The 25,187-nt window shown below is 41.2% G+C and overlaps 3 protein-coding genes across 6 annotated transcripts in view; 1 reads left to right on the top strand and 2 right to left on the bottom strand.

Moving 5' to 3' along the window:
- Nucleotides 1-25,187, bottom strand: part of LOC307024606 (uncharacterized protein) — a 402,876-nt gene that overhangs the window by 290,251 nt on the left and 87,438 nt on the right. The gene's annotated exons all lie outside the window — the stretch shown is intronic.
- The window catches only part of jmjd1cb (jumonji domain containing 1Cb), a 136,538-nt gene that overhangs the window by 56,324 nt on the left and 55,027 nt on the right, over nt 1-25,187 (top strand). The gene's annotated exons all lie outside the window — the stretch shown is intronic.
- Nucleotides 5,653-8,672, bottom strand: LOC307024889 (E3 SUMO-protein ligase ZBED1-like). Its single transcript, XM_079659355.1, has 2 exons — nt 7,202-8,672; nt 5,653-7,032 (listed from the first exon to the last, which is right to left on the bottom strand). Exons 1-2 carry the CDS (start codon nt 8,432-8,434, stop codon nt 6,487-6,489), a joined length of 1,779 nt encoding a protein of 592 aa, XP_079515481.1. The 5' UTR covers nt 8,435-8,672; the 3' UTR covers nt 5,653-6,486.

The raw sequence follows: 25,187 nt of genomic DNA, 5'->3' as shown, positions 1-25,187 counted from the left end.
CAGTCTCTCAACAACACTGCTCTCCAAACACCAATCACAGTCAAACGCATTATAACACAATGTAAAGACAACTATTTACAACATTGGGAAGAAGAAACTAAAAGCCAAAGTAGATTAGAATGTTACCTGGCTCTAAACAGAGAGTATGAGCTGGCAGAGTATCTCTCTACTGTCAGAGATAGAAAGCAGAGACAGATCCTAACCAAGTACAGGCTCAGTGACCACAAACTGGCAATCGAAACAGGAAGACTCAAAAGATCCTGGCAACCAAAAGAGAACAGAACATGTGGTCACTGTACGACAGGTGAGACTGAGACAGAGATGCACTTCCTCCTGAAGTGCCAAACATTCAACGAAGTAAGGAGCATTTACTGGAACAAGTTGAACTCTGTAATCCCAGGTTTCAAGGAGGTTGATGACCTCTCAAGACTGAGAGTACTCCTAGGAGAAGGAGACAAGGCACACCTTGCTGCCCAATATGTATACACATGCCACAACCTGAGGGACAGTGAATGAGACTCACACACACACACACACACACACACACACACACACACACACACACACACACACACACACGTGTTGAAATGTAATTGTATCACTGTATATATATATCATCAATAATATGTAAAAATTTGAAATGTCTGTTAATTATTTTGTATTGTGATGCTTTGGCAACATTGTTTAATTTAACTTTCATGCCAATAAAGCCCCATTGAATTGAGAGAGAGAGAGAGAGAGAGAGAGAGAGAGAGAGAGAGAGAGAGAGAGAGAGAGAGAGAGAGAGAGAGAGAGAGAGAGAGAGAGAGAGAGAGAGAGAGAGAGAGAGAGAGAGAGAGAGAGAGAGAGAGAGAGAGAGAGAGAGAGAGAGAGAGAGAGAGAGAGAGAGAGAGCTAGGGAGAGCACACCTTTATACATTTGCCTCCGAGTCCTGCATGGACTGTATTTTAACATTGGTCATATGGTGGTACTTGGAGAGCCAACTATTTTCTCAGGTGGTACTTGGTGTAAAAAGGTTGAGAACCACTGATCTAGAGGAACTTGCATATAACCTGCATAAAGATGGAGCGATTCATTTCGGACAGTTTGAAACGCGAGGGCCGTGATTGGTACGTGATCTGCCCTCGCTCAAGGGAAAACCTCCAGCTTGACTTGAGACCGCCCCCGTGATAGATAAATGTATTTATAATGAAGCCAGCTGCAATGGATCATTGATCCACCAGGAGGTGCAGTGGGGTTCCACACTGGAGCTCATGTGAAATAAAGTCAGATACAGTACGCTGGATGTACAGCGGAACTTTGTTAAGATCCATATGTCAAGGATATCATACTCTGTGCTAAATAAGAGACATGTAATCATTTACAAAACATCACCATGTTGTTATTTAACAAAATAATTTTGTTATTCGAAAAAAACGAACGGGAGGAAATGCAGCCCAGCTCTCGATTTTTTAATCCTAATTTAATCATCATCTTCACCACGATCATTTATGTTTATGTTCGCCGAATTGACATGAAATCACTGACACATATGAATATACTGTATTCAACTTCATTAAAACGTTATTAACGTGCCTAAACTCAGTAATTCACCAAAAATATGTATATTTTAATGGAGTTTCGTCGGTCGATCAGGATCCCAAAGTGTAGCGAAGGGATCCTCATCTGGATGAAGGGTGTTATTTTCCCAATAAAGAACAAGTCGCTGCAAATTATCCCGCTTATTACATGGCCACATTCTCAACAAAGTAACGACATGACTCCCACTATTAATTGAAATGCTGTTATGGATTTAGAAAATGTTTTTATTGATTTAAAAAATAGTTGTATGTATTGATTTAAATTCACATGCATCCGCTAAGAAAAATAGTCCGTTGTTACAGTTTTTTAAACAGTCTGAATGAAACGGCAGCTCTCAGCTGTGTATTTACACAACTAATGGCCCATCAACCACAGCTCTCTCCCCCCCTCCCCCCCTGATCTTTCTTCTCCAGCAGCTAAATTAACAGTAGTTTACTCTGAGTGACCATAGACTGTATGTGACAAGCTTACAGTTAGTGACGTAACAACACCATAAAAGCTGGTGGGTTGAAAGCAATACGGGAGGTAAAAATAACTAGAATAATTGTGACTTATTTATTGTGGCTTTTATGTTTTTATGTATAAAATCTTATGTAATTCAGGCTTATAGTTCACCCTTCTCTAAAAGCCTTCAACAATGACAATATTCATTGTAATTTAATAAATCCTTCCAACACACATGTTAAAAAATAGCCAACTGTAAGTTAAGAAATCATTTCAATATGTACATCTTCTGATGTAACAACAATAACATTATAAATAGTAACATAGCTGAACATGGTATTGCACATTTAGCTTTGAGTGTTACTGACCTGAGATGTTTTTATTACATGAATTAAGGTGACTGAGGCTTTTTAACATACAGGGATGCAAACTCATCAGGTAAGAAAAAGGTGACAAGGATCCGAGCCCCCGGCTCCCCCACCCCACGGAATGACAGAGGATTTTAGCAGTCAGAACAACTAAAGCAGCAGTGTTAATAATAACAGAAACGCCAAAGAGTCACATCTAATAGAAAGATATAAAAGCATTTATTTTAAATTGTGGAACAGTCAGTTTATAATTTTGGCAGCACTGTTGAGCATTTTGAAAATGTATTTTCAGGCCTCTGTGCAAGGCTTAAGTCTTTTTATCTTTATAGCCACATGGTGTAAAGTAACTAAGTTCATAAACTCAACAAGTACTATACTTGGGCACAATTTTGAGATACTTGTACTTTATTTAAGTATTTCAATGTTTTGCTACTTTGTTCTTCTACTCCACTACAGTTCTGAGGTACATGGTGTACTTTGACTCCACTACATGTATTTAATACCTTTAGTTACTTCACAGATCTGGATTAATTAAGTGAAATATAATCAAGTGTTAAATCAGACTTTAGTTCCACCTGGAGTAAATCCACAAGCTACCCTGCAGTATACAAAGTCATTCAGACTAGCTGCACCTTTAGCAGCTTTGAGAACACTTTCATGATCAATCATTATAAAACATATCATATCTATTATTCTGAAATGGACCAATCTGCACAATGACTACTTTTACTGTCGCTACTTTCACTATATTTTGATCTGAATACTTTTCTACTTTTACTTGAGGAACATTTTGAATGCAGGACTTTTACTGTAACAGAGTATTCCTACACTCTGGGACTATTACTTTTACTCAAGTACAAGATCTGAGTACTTCTACTTTTACTCAAGTACAATATATATACTTATACCACCTCTGTTTATAGCCTATGAAAAAAACTATTAGAAATAGAAGGCTAAAGTTAACGTTAGCAGATAGTGACAATGTTTGCTAGCTAGCTAGCTCAACGATTCCTTAAATAATATTGCCACAGAAAAACTTTTCAGTTCACATCACGCTCTGCCGCTCCGACAGGGAGCTCTGCTCTGAACACCTGGACGGCCCGTTCTAACAGCTGTTCACCAGCGGTCCAGTCTGTGCCACAGTGACTCCGGATGCACAGTTAATATTAACGAACGCACCCGTAGGTAATGTAGCTGCTGAAGCTAGACTATCATCTCGGAGCAGCAGAGCCTTATTATACATCCATGAGCAGAGCCGACAGGCAGGAAGACTCGAGCACACAGCTCGCACTTCATTATAATATATAAAAAAAGAACACCATGCGTGTCATGATGGCACATAACAGCTCACGGCCGCAGATTACTCCGGGTCCCAGCCCCCCCCATACTCCAAAAATATTTGTATTGCAGATCTACATGAATCACACAAACGACTTATTTTGGATTCAAAACGGCGAATTTCGCCAAAAGGTGACAAGTTTGCATCACTGAACATAGACAGAGCACAACTGAAACATAACATCTGAAACGATGTAACAACATAATACATTTGTGGGGATGCTTGGGATGTGAGGAGTGAGGGACACGGCTTAGAACGGGCGTGTCGCCTGGCAGGACAGGAGAGTGTGTGCACCAGTCTGCCTTGATCTATGAATTCATGTCCGTGACACTCACTGCTGCCCACAGCTGTTTTATAGAAGGAAATTCCTTCACTTCATGAAAGTGTTTTAACCACACACACCTCTACTACACACACATGACGGGTGTTATTTTCCCCATAATGAACAAGTCGCTGCAAATTATCCCGCTTATTACACGGCCAAATTCTCAACAAAGTAACGACATGACTCCCAATATTAATTGAAATGCTTTTATGGATTTAGATTTTTTTTGTATTGATTTAAAAAATAGTTGTATGTATTGATTTAAAAAATAGTTGTATGTATTGATTTAAATTGACATGCATCCGCTAAGAAAAATAGTCCGTTGTTACAGTTTTTTAAACAGTCTGAATGAAACGGCAGCTCTCAGCTGTGTAATTACACAACTAATGGCCCATCAACCACAGCTCTCTCCCCCCCCTCCCCCCCTGATCTTTCTTCTCCAGCAGCTAAATTAACGGTAGGTTACTCTGAGTGACAAGCTTACAGTTAGACACAACACTGTCATGGCAAGTGACCCTCAGTTAGTTGACTTTTATGTTCAACTGCTAAATTCGTTACTGATAAAAAAAGGGCTTCTACTGTACCTAATTACCTTAACACTAGAACCGCCAGAGGTTTTTGTATAGGCCTACCTAAACCCGTCAAATCCCGCTATTAGAATGCCATTTTTAACAACATAGGGTGCTACATAACACACTTTCAGGAAAAGTCACGGACTGGGAGACTTTAATATTTTATTGAAAAAAAGTTACATTGCACACACACAACAACACATCACACAAATTGACCCGATTGGCGGTTCTAGTATTAAATAAACTCACTAATTAATGAAACCAGTTCAATACGCATTATTCTTATTCTTATCATTCTTTATGATCTCAGAAATAGTCTTAAAATCAGATCTGTTTTTTAAATGAAATCTGACGGCAGGCAGTTAGCTCTGATCACCTATGACAAATGCGCGGCACCTAATCGCTGGCCATTCAGCCACAGACACAGTTCGAAATGGGGGGGAGCTCGGAGGAGCTTGGCTCCCCCGAAGAGGGAGGGAGCTCCCCTGAAGGCTGACTTTGAGATAAATAGGGGGAGCCCAAAACAGTCGTGCATATTTGTGTCACACAGATTAGAAATGTTGAGTTTCTGTAAATAACAGTTCTTGAAATAAATAATAGTTATTGTTCATTACAGTTTCTGAATATTTGTTTTATATTTGTGAATATGTCTGGGTGTTGCCATCTGTATGTGGCGGCGCTGCATTCTTACTTACGTTGCTATGATTATGGCGGTGATGCCGGCGCGGTATTTGAAATGTTCATATTGATATTTTTTTAACTCTGGCTGTGTAATAAAAAAATATGGCAAAACGAAAACAGCCAAGTGTCACAGCTTTTGGATTCACAAGCAAAGAAGCGAAGGAGTCTAAAAATGACAACGTGAACTAGGGATGGGCATTTTAAGAAATCTCTTTAATCGATCATCGTGAGACGTTAACGATCAATTATCGATTAATCGTTAACATTTATACCCGTCAAAAAAACTGTATGACGTATTGTAACGTCCACCCGGACAGGTCGGAATGACGAGCGAAGCGTATACAATCTTAACAGCTTTATTGCGGTTACAGGAAGGGTCACTGTGGGCCGGGACCACGCCAAAACAACCAAAAACAACAAACCGCTCAACAACGTGCTGCTCTTCCTCTCCCTAACATGCAGCCTTTCTCACCCACACGCACGCGCCCACACAGACACGCACTCAAAAAGCCCTCTGCTCTCCACCCCGCCCCTAACTGCTCTCCTCACAGAAGCCTGACCATAAAACAACCGTTAACAGAACACGTGAACATTAATGCAGGTCGATACAGAATAACAGAAGTGAGAAACTCACTTTTATGTTTATTTAAATGTGCAAATGTTAAACAAAAGAAATATCCCCGACGCCTCCGCGACATTAAAAAAATAAGAGCCAGTGTTCTTAAAACAAACAAAAACAAAATAAATACAATTCCGCCTCTTTTAGACATAAAACATTAACTAACAATAGTATAATGAGAAACTCCTGTGTTTAAATGTGCAAACAATAAACAAAATAAATGTCGCGGAGGCGTCGGGGATATTAACAAAATAAGAGCCAGTGTTCTCAAACAAAATAAATACAATTCCGCCTATTTTAGACATAAAACATTAACTAACAATAGTATCAGAAACTCACTTCTGTGTTTAAATGTGCAAACAATAAACAAAACAAATGTCGGAGGCGTCGGGGATATTAACAAAATAAGAGCCAGTGTTCTCAAACAAAATAAATACAATTCCGCCTATTTTAGATATAAAACTTTAACTAACAATAGTAAACACAAAACAATAACACGTTATAGGCCTCGGTCTGACTAAAGGCTACGGTGGTTAGGAGGCTATAGCTTACTTAACCTACTGGTTTTTGTTTAGGAAAATTAGCATGTTAACATGCTCGGGGGTGAGACGTGAACGGAGCCGAGTGACGGTCAGTCCAGCGGCTGAAAAGACCCGCTCTGACGGGACCGAGGTGGCGGGGATGCAGAGATAGCGTCTAGCTAATTTAGCCAGCCTGGGAAACTTTCCACCGTTCACTTTCCACCAATCAGTCGGGCTGCACTCCAGAGGTGGGGGTATGTCCCTCAGAAAGTTCTGAGTCTCTGTTTCAATGCCAGTGTCCTGTGGGGTAGATGAGTATTGCTCCCCCAGGAGAAGTGCCATCGCAGAAACGTGCGTAGTGGCAGTGACAGTTGTGGGACTTCCCCGGCATGACAACACCGCCTCCTCTCTCCCAGTCTGTGGGATAGCCGCCTCACCTGCATCAATTGCCTCTCCCAGTTCAACCAGTTTAGCATTAGCAATTAGTCTCTGTGGTGGCGAAAGAAAGCTCAAATGCTTGTGACGGGGATCCAGCATGGATGCAATCATTGGGGCGGATGTCACAAACTCGTCAGACCAAACCTGTATAAATAAATTATAGAAAAATGTCGGATGATCGATAAAAAACGTTTGAAAATATGCCATATCTAAATAAGCAAAGCACATAAGCGACATTTAGCTATGCCTATGTCAGTCTCGTCATCAGCGGCTATTTATTATGAGTGTCATGTCAACTAATTAGTTAGTTTACCTTCATTCTGTTGCTGAGGGAGGACTTCACTTTGGTCTTGAATTCGGTTACTCTGGTCTCGTCTCCTTCTCTCCGCATGAGATGGGTGTTGATGAGGCTGAAGCTTACTGGATAAATGTTTGAGATGGAGACGTCCTTCTCGGCAGACATGGCAGTTGTGACACACTTAAGTGCTGCTAACACAGGCTGTGCGTCCTCCATGAGCCGCCAGTGCTCATCCTTCAGCTCCAGGACCCTGGCATCTTGAAGCTTGGTCAGGGTTCTGTCCGAGAGGACAGCAACAACAGCCCAGCGCTGCTCCACAAGTCGCTCAAACATCTCACAGACTGAGTTCCACCGTGTTTTGCACGATTGAATAAGCCGGTGGGTGGCGAGGCCCATTTGCTCCTGCTTCTCCTTAAGCGCATTGGTTGCCACAGTGCTGTGATTAAAGTGGCTAACGAGTTTACCAGCTGCAGAGATGACCCGATGCAGGTATAGAGCAAACCCGTCATTTATGGCTAATTGGAGAGTATGTGCAAAGCAAGCAACAGACACCCAGCTGACTCTGGTGGGATTGTTGGCAGCCGTAATGTTGGCCGCGTTGTCGTGGACGCAGGCGATAACTCTGGCTTCAAATCCCCACTGCTCTACAGCTTCATTCATCTTCTCAGCGAGAAGGTCGGCAGTATGCCGGCCTGGAAGGCTTTCAGTGAGCAGGACCGCTGAATTCATTTGCCAGTTGTCGCAAATGTAGTGGCATGTGATAGTGATGTAGCTCTCCGCTGTTAAAGCGGTCCAACAGTCTGTTGTTATAGCAACACTAGCTGCTGTGGCTAACTTGTTTAGGAGCTCCTGTTTTCGCTCCTTGTAGTGGGTTTCTATGACCCTGGTGATAGTGCGCCGTGAGGGAATCTGATACGCTGGTTCAAGTAAACTAACCACATCTCTAAATCCTTTCCCCTCGACGACACTTGTGGGGAAGATGTCCACTTCAATCATTTTGGCGATACTTTCTGTGATTTTCTCCGCCCGCTTCGCATCACAGCTCCTCCGGTTTAAAACTGAGGTGATGGTGGGCTGAACGGAGGATTCAGTGCCTCTTAACACGCTGGGATGAAGGCTCTTTAAGTGGTACATCATCGGAGTTGTTGTCGTGTTGTACTTGTAAACCGTGTCGCAGTGTATACAGTGAGCGGACTCGTTTTTTATCTCAAAATGGTCCCACACCGGACTTCGTTTCGCGCGCTTCATGTTGTTATCTTTGTGAGTGAGCAGCTCGCAGGAAGTTTTCTCTGCTGTCGCGACTCCTTACGCTATATCGCCCCCTGCTGGTAGGATGTTTTATTACCGATCATCGATAAGAAAAATACGAAATCGACAAAATCCTTCACGATCAATTATCGATCATCGATTAATCATGCCCATCCCTAACGTGAACGGAAAACAACTTTTAGTTGGCCGGCTGTAAGCGGCGTTAGGGTCGAGTTTGACAGCTCCACACCGAGGGAGAGGCCTGCCGATGCGGAGCCTGAAGAGGCTTCAACAACGGCCACATCCGCCGGCATAGTGACACCGTCTGTATTAGTAGAAGAGTGTTTTTATAGCAATTGATCGCATCCGCGCTGCTGCGCCAGTCAACAGAGCGTGCGTGTGACATATTTAGTAGCAGGATGTGCTCTGAAAAATAGGGCTCCCCGAAAGCAAATGGGTAATTCGAAAACTGACAGAGCTCCCTCTATACAAATCAAACTGTAGAAGGTGTTAAAGCACCTATTGTTTTAAATAATGGTCGGAATGTGACATGTGAGCCTTCTGAATTACCGTGGGACAGCACATTCTAAACTAAAATGTTCAATCAATAAAGTAACATCTTATCTTATCTTAATAATATCTTCATATTAATAATAATAATAATAAATCATACAGTATGTGTCCGAAAGGGAGCAGGAGGAAGCAAACACAAAAATATACTGCATATTAAAGCAAACGATTGTAAAGGTTAAAGTATGAGCATAACAAATAAAGAAGTGTAATGTAAACGTTTACATTATAATTATGATTATTTAATATATAAATACTATATATTATTGAATTACAAGATTAAATATACTTTAGTTGATCTAAAATATTGATGTGTTAAAATGCTCTTCAAAACACAACTGAAAGTCCATGAAACTTGTCTTTCTGTATTTGTGAATGAAGCGCCATCTCCTGGTTAAAACCTGAAATTGAAAATCTGGCAACGCCCTCTTGGAAAATAGTGGGAGGGCTTAACATTCCTCTATACTGGTCTTTGGCTGGTGGTAGGCAGGAAGCTGTAAGCTGGAGTCCGAAATTCAGTGCTCCATCTGTATCAAGCTTTGAGTGGTGGGAAGACTCGAAAAGCACTAGATAAATGCCAAGGTCCAATGACCTGTTCCTATATACCATTTAAAAGTCCCTGCATGATATTTCAGACATTTTTGGAGTTCAAACTCACTATCAGTGTTTATTGTAAACTCTCCTGTTTTCCTTTTGTGCCAGCTACATACCGCAAGCTTTGTTTTTGGAGTAACTTATTCTATATGTTCATCTTTGGAGCCTTGTCGACGAATGGTATAAAGTGCTTACAGTATGAGCGCTCATTAACAAGTCATAATGTGGACCAGAAAGCAGTGCAGTCAGCACAGCGTGTTTCACACACACACACGCACGCACGCACGCACGCACGCACGCACGCACGCACACACACACACACACACACACACACACACACACACACACACACACACTCACACTCACACTCACACTCACACTCACACTCACACACACACACCATCATCATTGGCGGTCACTCGTAGTCGAGTATGACTGTCCTCCTTCTTGGTCCTTGTGGGTCTTCAGGTGGGCATAGAGGCTGATTCTGGACCCGATTATTCTTGCGCAGTGTGGACAGGGGACTGTATTGATGGAGGGTTTGGGTTGGACCTGTTTGGTGGTTGCTCTCTCCTTCCTGAGTCTGCGCTTGTCTTGTCTGTCATGGCAGAGGTCATCATTATATAGTGCAGCACCCTCACAGACAAGGTTTCTCCAGGTCGCCCTGTCTGTTGCCATGTCTTCCCAGGCCTTTAGGTCTATGTGGCACTTTAGGTTTGTTTTTATGTTATCTTTGTACCTCTTCTCATGTAGTTGTTTACTCTTCAGTACTTTATATTATTCTGAAACGGGTCATTTTGCAGAATTTTACTTTTTACACTTCAAGCACATTTTGATGCTCATACTTTTGTACTTTTACTCAAGTAGAATTTTGAAATCACAACTTTTACTAACACCGACAACCTGAACACACACACAGTGACACTCCCAGTACCCCACAGCAGCAGTAACTGGAACCATCTGAAGTGAAGGAAAGTGGGAACCTTAATCTTTCCTCCATTCTTGAAGTGCTATGCCCGCACAGAGCTGCCTTTTCTTTAGGAGACCTTTGAACCTGACTGAGCAGTAAAAACAGCTCCACACACTCTCACACATACTCAGTCGGAGCAGTGGCCACTCCCCTCTCTGTTTTTCCAGTTGGGCAGGAAGACCGGAGGGAGGAAGAGTAGGGAGGGAGGGAGGGGGCTACAATCTGTTTGGCATAAACTGTACAATGAAGTCACTGTTTTGGGGGCCAGCCTGCTGCGTGTGTGTGTGTGTGTGTGTGTGTGTGTGTGTGTGTGTGTGTGTGTGTGTGTGTGTGTGTGTGTGTGTGTGTGTGTGTGTGTGTGTGTGTGTGTGTGTGTGTGTGTGTGTGTGTGTGTGTGTGTGTGTGTGTGTGTGTGTGTGTGTGTGTGTGTGTGTGTGTGTGTGTGTGTGTGTGTGTGTGTGTGTGTGTGTGTGTGTGTGTGTGTGTGTGTGTGTGTGTGGGTGGGTGGGTGGGTGGGTGGGTGGGTGGGTGGGTGTGTGCAGGGCCGGACTGGGACAATAAGTCAGGCCAGGAATTATACACCCAACCAGTTTTCTTTTGTGCCATTTTCCTGGATTTATTTGTCAATATTTACAGCGTTGCTGCCCATAGTGATAGCCCTAAACTTTAAATCTAATACCCCAGAATAAACATATGGACATGTGTTACTATTTAAAAAAAAATGTGCAAACATATTTGGGAACCTATCCATATGAACATATTTTAAGTGGAGGTGGACCTCAAATCCTCTAGGGGGGTCCGTGGGCATGCTCCCCCGGTAAGATTTTTTTTTTTAAATGTTCGACTTAAATGCATCAATCAGGTGCATTTTGAGGGGGAAATTAAGAGACTACACCCATATGAAACAGAACTGTATACATTTAAATAATGTGTGTGTGTGTGTAGCTAGAAAGTTCTGGTGTGTGTTGAGGACAGGAGGTGAGGTATAGAACAGTTAGTGCTGACTCAGTTTGTCCAAACTACACACTCTGAGCCCAGTAACAGCGTGGATTTTCCAGGGTATTGTGCTGGAACGTTCCCTGTGCTGTAGACACTGAGGGAGCACTGACCAGTTTTCTGTCAACTCCAGATGAGAAAACTAGGTAAAAAAGGGGAGCCTATGTTGTATTTGTCGGTTTGATGACTCATGTTCTGTTCTGCCCTTCTCTGGGACACATCAGCACAACGCTCGTGTTTACGCTACAAAAGATATATGTGATCAAATGTGTAGCCGACCCCCACCACAAATGGTTCAAATGGTCAGATCACACCGAGTCTAGGGAGTATTTAGAACTGTCCATGTGATACAAACGCTCGACAAATGTAGGGTCAAAGGTTAAACAAATCGCTCCCTGTCTGTCAAAGTTTCTCTCCCAATTCCATTTCAAATATAAGTATGCCTTTTTATGAATAACAGGTAATGATTATACAATTCAATAAAAGAAAAGGAAGATACTATTCATTGTGTGAAGAAGTAATTAAGATAAATTCCTTTGTCACAGCAGCATTTAGACAAGCATTGCACATGAATTACAAATAAAATAAACATTAACAGCAAATATGTATTTCTGTATAGACAGTAAGAAATAAACAAAACACAACAGTATGTACATAACAAAAGTAAAAATATTTTTTACCTAGAGTATCTCTATTGAATATACAATATTTATACAGGTTAACAAATAACATTGAAGTCAACGTACTTCGCAAGGCTAGCCCCCCTCTAACAAAATGTAAACTATTTACATTATAAGTTTGCCAACGTTTGCTATTTGCTTATAAATTAACAAGTAACTAGAAAATGTATTTCCTGCAGAAAATGCGTGCGAATGCTGTAAACTGTGAACATTTGTGGCTGAATTTAGCTGAAAATGCAGAAAAAGCTTAATATTTAAAAGAAAAGGTTTAAAAAAAGGTATGAACAACAACATGTATAGCCTTGATGTCCTGAAATAGCTGCATAATGTAATAGTTGAATGGTTTCTGCAGCTGAAAATAGGCTGAAGGAGTTAAATATCAGATGGAAGTAGCAGAGGTGGGACCAAGTCATTGTTTTGCAAATCCGAGTCAAGTCTCAAGTCTTTGCGCTCAATTCCAAGTCAAGTCTCAAGTCAGGATGGGCAAGTTCAAGTCAAGTCCAAGTCCTAAACTTTGACAAAACGAGTCTTAAACAAGTCATTATGTGCTTTTCAACAAATGTAATGAAATCCATCAACAGAATAATACTTAATAATCAAACTGCTCTTTATTAGTCAAATTAATAATTTAATAATCCATTTTCTCTCTGCTGGTAAAGTAACGTGTTTTTTTCTATTTTAAGAGGGATCAGTAAGGTAAGGCTACTGTGACGGTTTGATTCAGAAGGAGTTTAATGTTTAATATCCCTGAAGTTGAGGTGACCAGCATGTTTATTTCCACTGTGTACAACATGAAGGCCCGGTTCCATAACAAAATTACTCAGGGTGCATCCGAGATTGGAGAGGGTGCAGTAGTAAAGTGCTATTTTTATAAGTGGGGAGTGGACCTAACACCCTCTAGGAGGCTCCTCACCTCCTCTAGGGGTTCCGGGGGCATGCTCCCCCGGGAAGATTTTTTTTAAAATATTGAAGTTAAAAGCATCAATCTGGTGCACTTTGAGAGTAACATTAGGAGGATCTATGTGCTCTTTGCTTGATTCATGCCTTCCCAGTCCCTTATCACGTACAAGAGCATGGCGCCAGTTGTTGTAGCCAGTCGTGGTGAAGGCATCTGACTTACTTGAACCGAAATGTCTACATGCATAGCAGAAGATGTCATCTTTTTTACATGAATATTCCAGCCAATCTCTATTTTGAAACCATGAGCTGCAAAATGAGCGTCTCAACCCACTGTACAGGCGAGTTGGGTACTTTTTTAAATATAAAAATATATATATATAATTCTTCTTCTGCTTCTTCTTCTTCTTCTTCTTCTTCTTCTTCTTCTTCTTCTTCTTCTTCTTCTTCTTCTTCTTCTTCTTCTTCTTCTTCTTCTTCTTCTTCTTATTATTATTATTATTATTATTATTCTTATTACTACTATTATTATTATTATATATTTAATATTTTTGACTTTTCATTACTTTTCATTTTTCAAATGAGGGTGCATAACGACTCAACTGTAGAACCAGGCCTGAAAACATGTTATAAGGGACCCACAATCTATCTTTATGCAAGGGATAATGTGCAGCGAGGCGGTCTCAATGGGGAAAGGAACACCTGCATCTAGATCCCTCTGCAGGTGGTACTTTAAGTATTTTTTTATGCTAATACTTTTGTACTTTTACTTGTAACATTTTGAATGCAGGACTTTTTATTGTAACCGAGTATTCCTACACTCTGGTACTTTTACTCAAGTACAAGATCTGAACTTCTCCCTCCTCTGACAATAAATCCTGAGTGGTTACCAAAGAGAAAACCTGCTCTGAAGGTTATTTTCATTGTGCAAATCCTGCACTCAGCTTTGCTTTCTCCAATATCATTGAAATGCAGCCAGATGCTGCTTCTTTTTTCGGTTTTCGCAAATTTCTTGACTTTTTCCGACGCGCTTGCATTTATATCCGTCTCCCCGTCGCTCTTTGCAGCTGGCCTGTACCACTACACCTGCTGTGCCCCCCACCCTTCTTTCACATAATGGTATTATCCTAGTGTGTCCTTGCATATGATTGGCCGCATGGTGGCCCAGCTAAATAGTAGTAATCAGCAGCGAACCGCTTCAACACGTGTATTTCGGTGTATTCACGGCATTCATTTTATTATTCTACAGTATTGTTGTGTTTTAGTTATTTGTCAATGTGACCCAATGTGTGTTCTTTGAAATTGAAAAGGATATCGCATTGTGTTTGTTACTTTCGTTGCAGTTGTATATGTCTTAAGTCTAATTTGGCTTGGCTTCCTATTTATGGACATGCTTTTATTTTGAAGGAGAGTTAGCGCAGTTGACAGGAAGTTGTTGTTGCTTTGGAAACAACGTGACGGAGATTAACGGAGAAAAGTAATATCTACATATAGAGACGGAGAAAGTAAACGATAACGTTTATGGTTAAGTGTTAGCACCCCCCGAAGAGGCAAACGCTCTTACGTTGATATTGGAGATTTCAATAAATTTTATTTGAAGAAAAAAACGGGGAAAAAACAAACAAAACAAATATCCGAATAACGAAATAGAAACCTGAATAGTACTCCAACGAACGAATATTCGGATATTCGGGTACAGCCCTAGTTGCCATGGCAACGGCATTTGAAGAAATCTCAAAACTGTCCCGTAGATGTCTTCACGGCTGGACTGTTAGCACACATGTGAAGTTTGAGCACTTTTTGAACATTTTCATAGGAGTTATACATTACATTAGGAGGTTACATTACTCTCTCTCTTCTCTTGATCGCCCTCTCTCTTCTCTTGATCACCCTCTCAATCTTCTATCGCACTCTCTCTCTTCTCTTGATTTCCCTCTCTCTCTTCTCTCTCTTCTCTTGCTCGCCCTCTCTTCTCTTGATCACCCTCTCACTCTTCTCTTGATCACCCTCTCTCTTCTCTTGATCGCCCTCTCTCTCTTCTCTTGATTGCCCTCTCTCTCTTCTCTTGATCACCCTCTCACTCTTCTACCAGCCTCTCTCTCTCTTCTCTTGATCGCCCTCTCTCTCTTCTCTTGATCGCCCCCTCTCCCTCTCCTCTTGACCGCCCTCTCTCTCTTCTCTTGATCACCCTCTCTCTTTTCTCTTGATCACCCTCTCTCTTTTCTCTTGATCGCTCTCTCTCTCTTCTCTTGATCACCCTCTCACTCTTCTATCACCCTCTCTCTCTTCTCTTGATTGCCCTCTCTCTCTTCTCTTGATCGCCCTATCTCTCTTCTCTTGATCATTCATCATCATCGGTGTGTGTCTGTGTGAGAGAGAGAGTGTGTGTGTGTCTGTGTGTGAGAGAGAGAGAGAGTGAGTGTGTATCCTTCTGTCTGTCTGTGTGTGAGAGAGTTTAAAAATACTTTAAAAAGCTGAATATTTTAAAAAGTATAACATATTTTGAAAAATGTTTACAAACTCCTGTGTGTGTAAACCCAGAGATCAAAGGTTACCATGGTGACGACTTATGACGATTTACCAACTGCAGCACTGAGTCCCATTAAGAATGCATTGAGGATTATATCTGACAATTTTGCCAATTGTTCAAAAACTATGGCTCCTATCAAAAAACACCAGACCGTGAGCATCAGGGAACCCCAATGAATTGATATATGTTGTTTTTTTTGGTTTTGTGTGTAAAATGTGGAGATGGGAGCAGTTTGTCTAAAATGTACTTCTCTCTGTTCTGAAGAAAGTTCCGGTCAAATTTAACATGGGAGTCTATTTGAAGCTAGGTGGAAGGAGTAGCATTTGGCGCAAGGTGTAGGAAAAGAGGATTTGAAGGCTCCTCCCATTGACTTCCATGTTAAAAAAAGAGTTTAAAAAGCTGAATATTTCAAAAAGTATAAAATATTTATTAAAAGTTGAAGGTTTCCCATCGATTCCTGAAAAGGCTGAATAGTTTAATATTTGAATGGTTTCTGTAGCTGAAAGTAATGGAGAGCCAAAGTATTGGCTGAAATAATAATAAGGGGAAGAATAAAGATTCGAAGAACTATAGTGGAATGCTGTGGCACAGCATTCGCACTAATAAAGAAATCGAAGAACTATACAGTTTGGCTTAGTAAGTTAGTAATAGGTTATTAATTATATACATTAACAGAACTTAGAAGTTAAACGTGTGTGTTTCTCTCTCCCTCCCTGCTGTCACACACTTCATCTCAAGCTGCAGCCACACGAGGACGATAACGGTCGTATCCGCTACAGTTCTCTATCATATAGACCAGGGGTGTCAAACTCAAATACACAGTGGGCCAAAATTTAAAAATGGGTACTAGTCGAGGGCCGGACTGGTTAAAGGTTTATTGCAAAACTTATTGAAATTAACTTATTGCACATATTAAACCTGGAACTAACAAAGCTTAAATGATTGCCTTTAGAAATGACATTAAACATTACATAATCAGTTGCATTCTTTTCTTATGGCTCTATCTGCAGCTTTTCCAAAAACAGCCATAAACCTCAGGTTATTTTTAATGTCCTCAACTCTATTATTAATCCCTGTGATGTTTCTTCTATTGTGCCATCGACTACTCTCTGTGATAAGTTTCTTACATTTTTAGCATTAGCCCACACTAATGCTACCCCAGATTCTGCCCCTTTTCTGTGCCCTGCTGTCCTCGACCACTTTGAGCCTGTATCCCTCTCTTCTCTCTCGGATGTAGTCAAGCACCTGCGGCCGACAAACTGCACCTCAGACAGCATTCCCTCTCGCCTTCTCAGAGATTCAGTTGGAGCAAGTATTTTATTGCTTATAAACACCTGTCTTAGCTCAGGATGGGTCCCAGCTGCCTTCAAACATGTCGTGGTCAAGCCACTACTTAAAAAGAAAAATCTCGACCCCTCCATTCTCGCAAATTTTAGGCCCATCCCCCAGCTACCTTTTTTATCTAAAGCCCTGGAGCGAGTAGTTTACGGCCAGCTGCAGTCTTTCTTAACCATGCATGGAATCCATGAAAAGTTTCAGTCTGGCTTCAAACCCATGCACAGTACTGAAACAGCCCTTTTAAGAGTTTTTAATGATCTGCTCCTAGCCGCCGACTCAGGTAGCCCAGCTGTCTTGGTGTTGTTAGACCTGACAGCTGCCTTTGACACTGTGGACCATAGCATCCTGTTGTCACGGCTTGAACAGTCCGCTGGCATCACAGGCTCTGCCCTTGCATGGTTCAGGTCCTACCTGACAGACCGTAGCTTCTCCGTGCAGCTAGGTGCCTTCTCCTCTGCCAAAGCCCATCTTACCTGTGGGGTTCCCCAAGGCTCTATTCTGGGCCCCATCCTATTTTTACTGCCCCTAGGTTCAATTCTCATAAAACACAATATTCCCTTCCACTGCTACGCCGATGATGTACAGATCTATCTGCCTCTCAAAGCAAATGTCAAACACTCACTACAGCAGTTGATGGACTGCTTAACAGAGATAATATCCTGGCTGAGCCAAAACGTTCTCAACCTCAACAAGAGCAGGTCATCATTTTTGGACCCCAACCTCCAGCCTCTCCAGTTGATATTCTGGGCTCTCTCAATAAAAATATCCTCCCCTCTGTCATGAAACTTGGAGTGACCTTCACTAGCACTTTTAAATTCGACAAGCAGGTCAGCACCGTAGTGAAATCCTGGTTTTTAAAAATAAGACTATTGGCCAAAACCAAGTCGTATTTATCTTTTAAAGACTTATAAAGGGTTATTAATGCCTTCGTAACCTCAAGACTGGATTACTGCAACGCTCTATACGTGGGTATGGACCCGGCCTCAATTAAACGCCTGCAGCTAGTCCAAAACGCAGCTGCACGTCTTCTGACAGGCCACAAAAAACGTGACCACATCACCCCAATTTTGGCCTCACTACACTTGCTTCCAATTCGGTTCTGAATTGATTTTGAAATCCTTTTATTTGTTTTTAAAGCACTAAATGGGCTGGCTCCAGCCTATATAGCCGAACTCCTCCATCGCTACACCCCAGCCAGAGCTTTAAGGTCTGCTGACCAGCTGCTGCTGATAGTGCCCAAGACCAGGCTCAAAACCCGAGGTCACCTAGCCTTGGCAGCAGCTGGCCCTACCCAGCTAGAAATGTTTGGTTCTAAAAACATTCTGAGAATGTTACATTCATTGTTCTAGGAATGTTTTCAGCGGGAAGTTTTATTTTGGTTCCCAGAACGTTCTTCTGAAAGGTAGGATAACGTTCTCTAAAAACATTCTTAAAATGTTTGGTGATAACCTTCTTAAAATGTTGTTGATAACATTGGTAGAACATTATGCCCTACTATTCTTAAAACGTTTTCAGCATAAGCTTTTATTTTGGTTCCCAGAATGTTCTTCTGAAAGGTAGGATAACGTTCTCTAAAAATATTCTTTAAATGTTTTTGATAACATTTTTAGAACCTTATGCCCTACTGTTCTTAAAATGTTTTCAGCTGCAAGTTAGATTTGTTTATGTTGCCAGAATGTTATTATTTTAGAGAAGGATAACATGCTTTATGTTTAAAACATTACAAGGCCTGAGATGACAGAAAGTGTTTTATAAAATGTTCCTTTAATGTGATATGTTAACAAAGGTGGAATGTTTTGCCTGCAACATTCTAAGGATGTGTTTTGGACGTTGTTGGGGTAACACATTAACCCTCTGGAGTCTAAGGTTGTTTTCTCGATCTTTAGATGTTTCTTTAAATCACCTTTTAAATGTACTTCTTATAACATGGCACCACATGTGTTACATATCAAAATGTTCAGGACAATCTCTGGTCTTGCTATAAATGCAAATTACTCACCGTAGAGCACTGTGTGATGAGATAAGTAGCTCTAAAGCTTAACATTTGACATCCGATCTTCGGAAAATCTTCAAAACTCTTGTGAAAACACAAATTTACTAATTTCATCCAATTGTTTTGGTGTTTTAGATTTGGTTACCAAAGTCTTAGGATCATAGAATTTGTGAAATATTTGAATTACACTGTATATACATGTGTAATACAAAATGAAAAAAAGTATTTCAAATTTGGAGTAAAACAGGTGTTTATCACTCTACTTTCACCACAGCAGGGAATGAGATACATTATGACTGAATAATGACTTCATATTACATACCAAGGTTCATGTGATGTGTACAAATACAAATTGAGCATTCAAACTTTTTTTTTCAACCAACAATTTATTATAAATATGTTTTTTTTCAACCAACTATTTATATAAATATAAGAAACTGGAAAATCTCACTATTTACAATATTGAACATCAGAACTTTCCACCAACTATTCATTATAAATGTCAAGGTCTTTGTCTGTCTTCCAAGACAGTGGGTCTGGCTGCTGTGTAGGTGGGGGTGATGGTGCATGGGCTGCTGTGTAGGTGGGGGGTACAAGTGCTATACGAGAACTCCACGAGACCTCCTTGCTGGCTGGGTTGATGGTGATGGCTGTGGTGGAGCCTTTGTGCTGAGGTGTATCTTGACCTGGTGGCAGCCGCAGATGGAGGTGGAGGCAGCTGTAGTGATGCTGGTTTGCTGGTCCTTGGTGGTGATGGCTCTGGTGAAGGCCCTTGAGCCACGGTAGATCTTGACCTGGGGTCAGGCACAGATGGATGTTCTGGCTGCTGGGTCAACGCCGCCTGTGGGCCACTAGGCCCAGGCAGCTGTGAAACATCTCTGTAAAACAAATTAAAATGTAGGACAATAATTACAACTAATTTCATTGAAATAAAGTACAAATGCTCAAGCACAAATAACAATGCACACATAAAAAGAAAGTTTGGGAGGTTGGACGACAGGAGTCTCTCTCTCTCACACACACACACACACACACACACACACACACACACACACACACACACACACACACACACACACACACACACACACACACACACACACACACACACACACACACACACACACAGGTATTTCCAGTTACTTTACATTCAGTATAAAATCACAGACACAAATATACATAGACTACATCTGATTACAAAGTCTCATCTGTACAGGACGGTAAAATAATCACAGGCACACATATACATACACACACACACACACACACACACACACACACACACACACACACACACACACACACACACACACACACACACACACACACACACAGGTATTTCCAGTTACTTTACATTCAGTATAAAATCACAGACACAAATATACATAGACTACATCTGATTACAAAGTCTCATCTGTACAGGACGGTAAAATAATCACAGGCACACATATACATAAATCTATGACAAAGTCTCATCTGTACAGAACAGTATGATACAAATAATCTCAGGCACACATATGAATAAATCTATGACAAAGTCTCATCTGTACAGAACAGTATGATAAAAATAATCACAGGCACACATATAAATAAATCTATGACAAAGTCTCATCTGTACAGAACAGTATGATACAATAATCGATGGCAAAAACATATAGCCACTATAGCCTATAGCCACTGTAAATGTCTCCGTTGTGGGACGAATAAATATGGGCTCAGAACAGTCTCATAATACACACATGCACACAGAAGGATTCAAACTTGTATTTCATTATGCGCAAAAGGATTCAAACTTGTATTTCCGGATCCACACTTGTGTTTTTCAATGCACACACAAATGTGTTCCGTTTCATAGCATGTAAATAAAATCCAAACACAGAAAAAAGTTTTACATATGTATTTTTGATCCACACATATTTGTTTTCCATTTAAATCCCCTGAACCTGCAAACACAAACCGCTTTCTGTGCACGGATCGCTGTGCATTCGTGTGTGGGTTTTTTGAGACTCCCCTGACCGTCAGCCGATTCGTACTTGTAATTTTTTCTATCTATAGCCAATCAGATGTCTCCTTCGTTCTAAGCCAATCACATGAGCGCGCCCCCACAAGGGTATGATTTCTTGCGTTCATGACACTTCATATACGCATTTTGCGCTGTCCGGTCAGCTCGCTAAACAGAGGGCGGAGCATCAGGTGATCATGCAGAGCTGCGTGTCTCCGTCAGACTCAGCAGCTGATCTGATCTCTCTCTCTCGTCCGGTTATACTTCACTCGCGTTTATGTCCATATCGATCAGATCCAGCTCTCCTGATCGGCCTTTATAGAGAGCACCAATCAAACTATTAAGAGTGAATATCGGCCGATAATGACCGGCGGGGCTCCCCCCGTTGACAGTTCACTGTCTAGCACTGGCTTCGTAGTGCACTGAACGATTAGGCTAAGCTAACCTGTAGCTGCTCCCTCCACACTCACAACAACTTCATGGAGACATAAATAAAGCAGCTGTATTCGCTATACAGGAAACACACATTCAAAACGGTTTTGCCTGCCGTTTTTGTGTACACAAGCATTCATCAATGGTTCGGAAAGTGGCGCTGTACCTTAATAATATAAAGGCTTGTATTTGCATGCATTTCCTGTTCGGAAAGTGGCAATGTACTGAGAGTGGAGGTGTCCTGAGATTAGCGCCTGCAAGCAGGCTCCATGGACCTGTCAGCTCCGGACTGCGCAAAATGCGTAGGCCTACATGAAGCGCTACGTCATGAACGCAAGAAATCTACCCTTGTGTGATTGGCTTAGAATTGAGGAGACATCTGATTGGCTATAGATAGAAAAAATTACAAGTAAGAATCGGCTGACCGTCAGGGGAGTCTCATGCACAGCGATCCGTGCAAAGAAAGCGGTTTGTGTTTGCAGATTCAGAGGTTTTAAACGGAAAACAAATATGTGAGGATCAAAAATACATATGTAAAACTTTTTTCTGTATTTGGATTTTATTTACATGTATATGAAACGGAACACATTTGTGTGTGCATTGAAAAACACAAGTGTGGATCCGGAAATACAAGTGTGAATCCTTTTGCGGATCATGAAATACAAGTTTGAATCCTTCTGTGTGCATGTGTGTATTATGAGACTGTTCTGAGCCCATAAATAAATGATTAATTTAATCATCTACACATGTAATCTCACTTTTACACACCAAAATAACATTAACACAGAGTAAATATTTGCTAATGGAGAGTCTATTTTGTCCCTAGAAAAAGTTCATGACTATCGATAAAAAAATATATATCAATAAACCTATAGTTCATTTTTGCGGCATTCCCCACACATTGCCAGTACACTATTACTGTAATATTTACACTTACCCATGTCCAAATGGATCCTTCTTGTTGTCTTTGTATTCTTCTTTTTCAGGAGAGTCAAAGACTTCAGGTTCCGAGGCTCTATCTTCACTGCTACTAGCCACTAGAGTATAGAGTGGCTGCTACTAGCCACTCTATAACGATCATTTCCTGATAACGATGACGCAATAGCCCCGCCTCTCCTGCTCACCCCCGTGTCCCCCGCGTCATTGCTGATGTGTTTCGGCAACAACAACAACAAAAACAACAACAACCGAGTGTTTCGAGCCAGGTCCCGGTATCTCGCAGATCAAGCTCCTGCTGGGTGCACTACCCAGCAGGAGCTTCCAGCTAGATTTGATCGATATGGACAAAACACACACTTCAAGTTAGATCATCACTCTTAGCTATTTTAATTACCTCTCAAACTACCTAAACTAGTTATAAATATGTTTATTTTGACTGTCGGGTCACTCATTACTGGATCAGCCAGCTGTATGAGACCACGGATACTGACTGGCTGTCAGGAGAGGGGGAGGAAAAGAGAGGCTCGGTCCTCCGTCTATTATTCTTATATTATTATAGAGTCGTTATTCATTTGTTTTAAAGCTCTATAAATAACAAAGAAGACCTTTGACCGGCACATTTCTCATTTTGTCCGGAAGATTTAAACTTTAACGGACATGTTGACCGGCGAAACCCCACCTCTGCTGCTAAAGCCAGCGCGGAGAATAAACAGAAGGGCAACCATGCATGCGCGAGAAGTGTTCTTCGCTGCTTTTGGTGTATTTTGTGGCAAAAGTACAGCGCCACTTACAGGCCTGGCATATGTACTACAGTGTCTCCAGCGGTTCAAGCTGTCTCGTGTGGACGGACACGTTTCTGGTGCCTGTTGCGTGAGGATGGAATACTTTTTTGATAACGATTTTGCTTCGTTTCCGTTATCGTCCTCGTGTGGCTGCAGCCTCATCAGTGTCACGTTACTCTGAAAACGTCTTGTGTGCTTTCAAATACAGCTCTCACACACACACACACACACATATACACACACACACACACACACACACACACACACACACACACACACACACACACACACACACACACACACACACTCACTGAGACACCTGTGGTGTCAGTTCAAACTGCTGCTAGATGTAGAGGGATCCCCTTACATGTGGTCATTAACTCACTTGCCACCAACAGCAGGCCTCTCATTTTAGCAGGTGACAATTGGGTCAGATACAGTGACATCTGTTAGTAGGGCATCGTCAAATAAAAATTCTGTTATATAAATGAAACTTTTGTTTTTAGTCCCATCTGTGCTCCTTGAAAGCAGATGTCTGTGATATTAAGATCTATATCACCAAATGAGAGTCATTTGACTGTGAATTGTTTGTGCTTTTTGAGAAACTAACTGAGTGGCGAGATGCTTTTAAGTACATTTTGTAGCTAGTATGAATCCCTTAAATAAATGCAATATTAATTGTTCCTTCCTTCACATGTATATTAATCCATCCACATACACAAAGTATTCAAATAAGTTATACTGTACAGATGTATACTCATTGGTACCTCACATCAATACATATTTGAACAGAACAATCCAAGTAGAACTGATTCCTCATGTCCATAAAGTGTGATGGTGTCATAGTGGTTTGTAAAAACCTGGGCAACAACCTGTTCTAAATTTAACTGTGGACATGGTGTAAGCTCCATCAGGGAAATGGCTCACAGTGTATCACAGCTGACCCTCAGCAGGGTGGGGTTGGTTAAAAAATAACGTAATAAATGATCACAGCTCTGCCGGTAAACTTAAAGTGATACTGTTACGAATAGGGCCAGACATGGGTATCAGAGCAGTTCACATGTCCAACATTCACCATTCCACTCCCTGAGCAGCATTATGACTGCTGGTGCTGAAAGAACAATAATCACAAACTGTCACAGACTGTTCCCTCATGCCTCAGCCTCACTGTCTCCACGGCAACAAGCGTTGTCCCTGAGAGGAAGTGTGTTTCAAGTGTTTAACAAGCCATCTGTCTTTGTCTCCATATCAATGTGAATGTGTGTCATATTTGTTGTTATATTACTAATTATCTGTTGCACGAGTTGTCCTTGTGTCACACTGTTTGTAATCACAGCAGAGCTCAGACAAATAGCCCTGAGCTATAGAAATAATCTCAGGAAGAGGTTACAGACAATTAATTATCCATCATGTATTTCAATACATCTTTATTAAAGTCACACAATAAATCCCATTTCAAATTGAAAGAGGTTTCTTTACTTATACTGTGGATCAGCCAACACCATGTCAGTGTGCTCAGAACAGATCCACAGATTAGTTCACACAATGTCCGGTGACTGCATCCAATTCAGCATCACTGGCAGGAGAGGCTTGTTTAACTACAATATATTTTACATATTGCAGTGGTTGATGAAAAAGACATGACACAACCTTCTACAACATCTGCATCATCATCCGTTCATCCATGATGTCACTTGTGCCACTGGACAGGGATACTCCCTGACTTATAAGTAATTGGCTGTGTAGGTGCTGGTTCAGTTCATTTTGTTATCATGGGACTTTCTGCTGCAATGTAAGACAGATGCTGTGCGTAGCTGTGACGCATACAAAGACATTTTGTATGCGTTTCTGTACTTCTTGCTATTGTGTTGATGAATTTAGATTCAGGTTGTGTGTTTTCTGAGAGAACGCTACAGCAGTTCAGTGCATGGGAAACATGGCGCTGTGATTCGTCTTGTTTTTCTCTGCAGTGTAATAGTCATAGATTCTTGATGCAATAGCAACAAGAAAAGGTTCAGAAAGGGTAGAGC

This window comes from Notothenia rossii, assembly GCF_949606895.1.
Source record: "Notothenia rossii genome assembly, chromosome: 11".
In the NCBI taxonomy this organism is placed as follows: domain Eukaryota; kingdom Metazoa; phylum Chordata; class Actinopteri; order Perciformes; family Nototheniidae; genus Notothenia; species Notothenia rossii.
This window is presented reverse-complemented; position numbering and strand designations above follow the sequence as displayed.

Bases quoted from the DNA above. Each gene is read 5' to 3' on its own strand.
- LOC307024889 (XM_079659355.1), bottom strand. From the start codon at position 8,434: ATGAAGCGCGCGAAACGAAGTCCGGTGTGGGACCATTTTGAGATAAAA. The intron at 7,033-7,201 runs GTAAACTAACTA...TTATTTATACAG, and splicing joins CCCTCAGCAACAGAATGAAG to GTTTGGTCTGACGAGTTTGT.